A 6,499-nucleotide genomic window follows, 5' to 3' on the forward strand; every position below is an offset into this window, starting at 1 on the left:
GCCTAAGGGCCACCTTAGCAAAGCGCATCCCAGGCTGCATAGCCGCACTACCCTACCCAACCATACCACACATAAACATGACACTACCCCCGGGGTTTACACAGACGAGCCGGCGAAGCAAGAAGAGCGCCAGAAGAAAGGGCCCTAGCCGGCGGGGCCCAGCCAGGACAAAAGGAGGTCCCACAAAGCGCCTACACCGGCCGCATTTGCGGTCGGGGTAGACGACGGATGGGGCCCACCTACGAAGGCTGTCCAGGCCTACACGAGATGAGGCAGGATAAAGAGGGATAATCCCCCTCGATCCCAAATCATTGAGGCCAATTTCTAGCCATAGAATAATGGCGCGAGATACTTGATTAATGAGATCAAAAATAATTAATTAATTAGTTATTATTAAACATGTTCTTTATAGTTCTAATTTGGCAATTCATGTATGTTCAATGCAAATAAGCTTAATTTTGAATATTTCATACTTTTCCAGATTCTATAGATTTAAACTATTTTTAGGCTGTTTTTTTGTGAATGACTCCTACGGGCTTATCCACAGATTCAAGGTTATTTATATATAAATAACTGTTAGGATTGTAATTTTTTAAATATTTTATTAACTAAGATATAGGTTGGTATTATTTTCAATATTATATGCATGGAGACTAGTCTCCATGATTATATGTATTACGATATGCGTACGTATCCAAAATAAAAAGGGAAAAAAGTTGTATGGCTATTTAAATTATGGGAATAAATAGTTTAAGCATTTAAGCAATATATTGTACGATTGTTTATTAAAAATATAAAACAAGAAAAAACTATTAACCTTCACCTGAGTGAACTGCACCAATCAATGCGCCTACCGATGCGTTCCCGTACTAAAGCACATACCTATCAAAGGTGGGAGGTATGTGGAAAATTGGCGCCCCTGGAATGTATGCAACTTATGAGTACAGGACATTGAAGGGTATTCTAGGCATAGATGAGAAAAGTTAGTATTTTTAAAATTTGCTTAGATCTTAGACCATTTAACTACATGGAGGAGCATCGCGTGTTAAAAGGTGTAGACGCTGTAGAGAAAAAAGAGCCATAGTTAGGGTATTTGCTCTCTCTCTTTTAATTTTATTTGAAAATCGCGGAGGAACACGGACCGTGGCGGAGGAAGTTGTGTCAGCCAATCACGTGCCTGCGCGAGAGAGAAAGATAGTTTCCAAACTATCGCTTTCTTTCCCTGTCACTAGTCTGCACTGTCCTCGTAAGCGTGCTTTCTTCATGCTCTAAGGACTCTAAAGTTTAGATGGATACAAATATATGTATAAGAAATATACACATGAAAAATTATACATTTACATTTCTAGACTAGGAATGATTAAAACTAATAAACTTATTGTTTTTAATATTTATAAATAATATTTATACATAGATAATAAGAAATAATAGATACATTTAAAATAGACTGGACAATATTTTTGAACAACTTGCCTAATAAGTTTTATACGATTTTAGATGTTTCAGTATTCTGTAGGCCTTCAGCTCTTAATCTCTGTAAAATAGGCAAGTATATTTCAGTGGCGAAAGGTAAGATGCAACCACGTTCTTGAATTTCACCTAAAAAAATCAATCAATTAAGTAGGTAGTACGCATATCTCATTGTTTTCTTATTCTGTTTATTCAGTCCGTTTGTATTTTCTGCATTTTTGTAATATGACTTCATTATACAGGGTGGGCCATTAGTGTGAGAAAGTAACATAACTCTCTTGTTACTCATAATACAGAAAAAAAGTTTATATAAAAGTTGTACAGAATCAAGAAACCTAAACCACAAAATTAATTTGAAACATACAGGGCGATGCTTTATAACACCAGTTGTGCTTTTTTTAACGACTTAAGGTTTTCCAAAAATTGTGATTGTGTTAAGTAAAACTTAATATCGTTTTTGAAAATTTCAAAATATAACAACTTTATGGTCTGTCAAAGAACTGATCTATAGGTTCCTATTCTACAAGGTGCCTCTATGTGTCAGGGTAATGTACAATGCTTCACCAGTGAAATACACACAGCGCACAAAAAAGTTTTGGTAGTTTAAATGCGTCCTAATGGTCGCTTATGGCGCTCTGTAGAAGATACAACGAAATCGTCGATAAATTCGCACTTCCCATCCTCCAAAAAACCTCCGGATACGAAATTAGCTCGAAGTAGTCGAAAGATATTAAAGAAAATGTTATTTATTTTTGTAAGACATCCTGTAGCTCCGTTATTATCAATTTTTTGACTAAGTCTAGTTAAGTTAAATCGACTTATTTTGAGTCGTACTATATCTGGTGGAGCGTTGTACAGACCCTTTAGAAACACCCTGTATATGTATTTAAAATACAGTGTATTGATTTACGAATGATTTCCCACGTGGTTGGTTTCATGTCAGATGCTTACCATCTAGGATCATTTTTGTAGCGATAGCAGCAGGATATCCCACAGTTTTTGCCATAGCTGAGTGACCATTGACATCTCCATAAACCACTAGATTTATCCCCCTCGTTTCTTTCTTGTTGTCAGGCCAAAGTATACCAATGTCGTGCCGGAGAATTACTATGTCTCTTTCGTTCTTTTCTGTAGACACAATTAATACGTTTTACATAATATGTAAATTTCAGAACATTTAAAATTAATACCTAATGCTAATTTTGTCGACAGATATTGAGTAATTGTGTCCAAAGGCGATCCGCACTTCACCACGCTCTTCTCCTCCAAAAGTCCAAGTTCCTCCAACAAGTCCACGGCATAATCTGATCCAGTCCTCTCGTTTATCTTGTTCTTCAGATTATCGTAAAATATGTTCGAGTCTTCCACTCCCAAAAGGTCGCAGATGAGCTTCCTCCAAGTGATGTCAGGTCCCTGAGCATGCAGGCTAGGATGGGGCTCGGTATCCAGGAGCCCCAAGAATTGCAACTGTTTCGCCGCTTGGGCAAAACCGCAGTACCTTAAGGTACCTCTCAGGATGGTATTTGCGTCTTCTATACCGTAATATTTCGCGTACTTGGTACTGTCCCTGTTCGGAAAGCCTTCCAAGTTGAATCCTGGTAGGAAGTCTAAGGCTTTGGCCGCCCTCATTAGCTCGCCCCCTTCTTTGATTTCGACGATTTGACCTTTTCTGAGATACCTGGAAAATATTAATTAAATCAGGTTACATTGAATTTGGAATGTAAACCCGCGTAGAACTTTATTTTCTGTTACCTTGCGGACGACAAAGTATTCAAGAGCGCTCCTCTAGGTGACCAAGAGAACTTGTACCGAAGAGGATTGTCACTGAACTCGGGAGCGGGTAGCCCCCCGCAAAAGGATTCGAAAGAGGTAACCCTCCCTCGTCCTGCTTTTACCTCTTGAATGCATTCCAACGCCAGTAGATGATCGATACCAGGATCTAGACCAACTTCACTCAAAATAGTCACCCCAGCATCGGCAGCGGCTTGGTGTAGATCTTTGACTTCGTTGCTCATGTAGCTCGCTGTCACCATGTGGGTTCCTTCGGTAATGCAAGCTTTGGCGACGATTGGGTGGAGGTTCGCGGGGAGAATGGAAACCACGACATCCGCTTTCCTTACCAAGTCTTGTAGGGAGGAAGTGGCTTCTAAAGCGTTGAGGTAGACGTTTTCTACGCCTGGGTAACTGTTTGATAGGTTCTCGCTTAGTTCCGTTTTCTCGCAAGCCACCGTTATGTCGATTGATTTGTCTCTGTAGAGGTATTCGACCAGGGGGGCTGCCACTCGGCCTGCCCCTACGATGAGGACGCTCTTTTCTGCCACTTTTGTTTCGAGGCCAGCTTTATGTCTGCTTTTGCTGAAAGAAGAAGAGAGTTTTGAATATTTTTTGTAACAGTCGTTGTTGTAACTTTTCCGAGGCCTGTTCAGTCCAATTAAATAAGCCTTTAAATCGAAATTTTGGCCAACTTGCCTGAATTTTTGATACGAGTTAGTTTGAGGTATGTTATAACAATAAATGACAGTAATTTTCTGTTCAACCCCCGGCCAAGGGTGAAAAAAGATAAAACAAAGGTGTTTTTCAAGATAACTCAAAACGGGTAAGGGCTAGTATAGGGCTCGTATAAAAGTTGTAAATCATACAATTCTACATAAAAATGGCCTCTTGACTTTTTCTTGCATTATTAAAATTAACAGAGTTAGGGAGGCTAGAAGTTAAGGGAAGATTTCAGAAATTTAATTTTGTTAAATCATTAAAATTAACGATTAAAAATTTGATTTTTTGTTATAACTTTCTTATTAAAAATTAAAAAATATATCTATTTCTCTGAAAAGAAAGGTTACATTTTTTAGAGTAGATCGAAAAAAAAATTACAAAATTCATTCATTTTTCTGCTTATGATTTTTTTAAATTTCTGAAATCTTCCCTTAACTTCTAGCCTCCCTAACTCTGTTAATTTTAATAGTACGAGAAAAAATCAAGAGGCCATTTTTATGTAGAATTGTATGCTTTACAACTTTCATGAAAAACTATTTTTTCTAGCTCATACCCTTTTTGAGTTATCTTGAAAAACCCCTTTGTTTTATCTTTTTTCACCCTTGGCCGGGGGTTGAACAAAAAATTACTGTCACTTATTGTTATAATATACCTCAAACTAACTCATATCAAAAATTTAGGCAAGTTGACCAAAATTTCGATTTAAAGGCTTATTTAATAAGAACATAGTTCTTTGATATCGACATTGTGAAGTATAAGTTTACTAACAAACATTTCAATTTTTTGAGGCGTCTTAAAATTTCATGATAGTTTTTTTTTTTTAATAACAGTTTTACAACAAATATATTGTATGATAAATTTGTTAAAAGTGATTTTATGTATGTATAAAATGCCATTTTTAATACTTGTATCATAAATAACTGTTTGCTTTTTTATAAGATGTTCAATATAAAAAATGAAAAATAATACTTCAGAATCGATAGATTTCAGATATATTTTTAAAATCAATTCATGTTTTTAATAAAAAGTATTTGAAAATATTGTTTCTTTAAAGCACATGTGTTTGGTTGTATTTTAGTGCCAACAACCTCTGACATTGATATAGTTTAGGTGAAGTAAATAACACCAATCCCACCTGATGTGATATGACAATAGGGCACTAAGGTGGCAAAAAACAACATTTTATTATATTTCTTTCAGTCTGGTATGAAAATTAATAAAAAAATCAGTTTTCACAATACCATGGTATATCAGGAAAAAACTTTTGATTTGTAGTTCTAAAGTTCAAAAGTAACTTTCGTAAATATGACCCCCATTGAAATTTACACCCTGTATAATGATTTACTTGCTGAAATTAAAGGTAAATATCTATAAAAATATAAAACCGACATTTTCACTAGTCTCTTTAATAAAAAACTGTTCCCTTTTAGACTAGGCGGAATCTGTTTTGGTTTGGGTGAATCGTATATCCACGGAGATTTTTGGCTTTTTGGCTTTCAAATATCACTAGAAATGAATTAAAAAAATTCGAAAAATGTCATATTTTTCTTCCTATTTCATTGTGTATCTTTTCAAGAGTTGATTTTACGAAAAAAGAAAAAAAAAAAAAAATGTGTAAAAAAAAATTACACAATATGACTAGTTACAAATCCACTGAATCATGATTATTATTGTAAAAATCGAAAAAATCGCCAAAAATGGGGTTAAAAACATTACTTTTTAGGGAATTTATTTGGGGTCTTTAAGTTGGGTATAGGACCTTTATACTTGGCTCAAGAAAAGTTTATGTTATGTAGAATCATCACACCAATTTTCATCAAAATCGGTTAGAAAGATTTTACATAATAATTTTGCAATCCAGATTTGGAAAAAAATTTGCAAAATTTTAAAATTTTGCGCAGCAAAAACCAAGGTTCTTAAATACTTGAAAATTTAATCACATATAGAAGGGGTATCAAGCTTTCAAACGCTTTTTGAAAAATTCGAATCCGTCAATTAGGAGAGCTCTGGCGCTTGTTTAAACATTGGTCGAATTTTTGTACTATAATTTTGTATTTTTGTAATATACTTAATGAGTTAATTTCTCATTTGCTTATATTTTAAACAGTAAATAATATTTGAATTATACTTTAATCACAAAAGAAATGATGATTAAATTAATAAATGAATTAGGTATAAAAAATCAATAACCTGCTTTAAAAAATTTGATTTGATTGAATATTCACAAAGTTATTCCAATTGTTTATAAGTACAAACATTCGACCAATGTTTAAACAAGCGCCAGAGCTCTCCTAATTGACGGATTCGAATTTTTCAAAAAAAGTTTGAAAGCTTGAGAGCCCTTCTATATGTGATTAAATTTTCAAGTATCTAAGGGCCTTGGTTTTTGCTGTGCAAAATTTTGAAAATTTGCAATTTTTTTTTCAAAATCTGGATTGCAAAATTATTATGCAAAATCTATCGAACCGATTTTGATGAAATTTGGTGTGATGATTCTACATAACATAAAGTTTTCTTGAGCCAAGTATAAAGGTCC

General features: G+C 34.7%; 1 protein-coding gene across 1 annotated transcript in view; it reads right to left on the reverse strand.

The window, feature by feature from the left end:
- Window positions 1–1,375: 1,375 nt before the first annotated feature.
- Window positions 1,376–6,499, reverse strand: part of LOC108913067 (alpha-aminoadipic semialdehyde synthase, mitochondrial) — a 10,429-nt gene continuing 5,305 nt past the window's right edge. The window contains exons 4-7 of the mRNA XM_023455565.1: window positions 3,223–3,825; window positions 2,661–3,148; window positions 2,422–2,598; window positions 1,376–1,599 (exon numbers count right to left, since the gene is read on the reverse strand). Of these exons, the coding sequence (XP_023311333.1) occupies window positions 1,484–1,599; window positions 2,422–2,598; window positions 2,661–3,148; window positions 3,223–3,825 (1,384 nt within the window). The 3' untranslated portion in view covers window positions 1,376–1,483. The remainder of the gene's footprint in view (window positions 1,600–2,421; window positions 2,599–2,660; window positions 3,149–3,222; window positions 3,826–6,499) is intronic.

This window comes from Anoplophora glabripennis, unplaced genomic scaffold (genome assembly GCF_000390285.2).
Source record: "Anoplophora glabripennis isolate ALB-LARVAE unplaced genomic scaffold, Agla_2.0 scaffold780, whole genome shotgun sequence".
NCBI classification, from domain to species: domain Eukaryota; kingdom Metazoa; phylum Arthropoda; class Insecta; order Coleoptera; family Cerambycidae; genus Anoplophora; species Anoplophora glabripennis.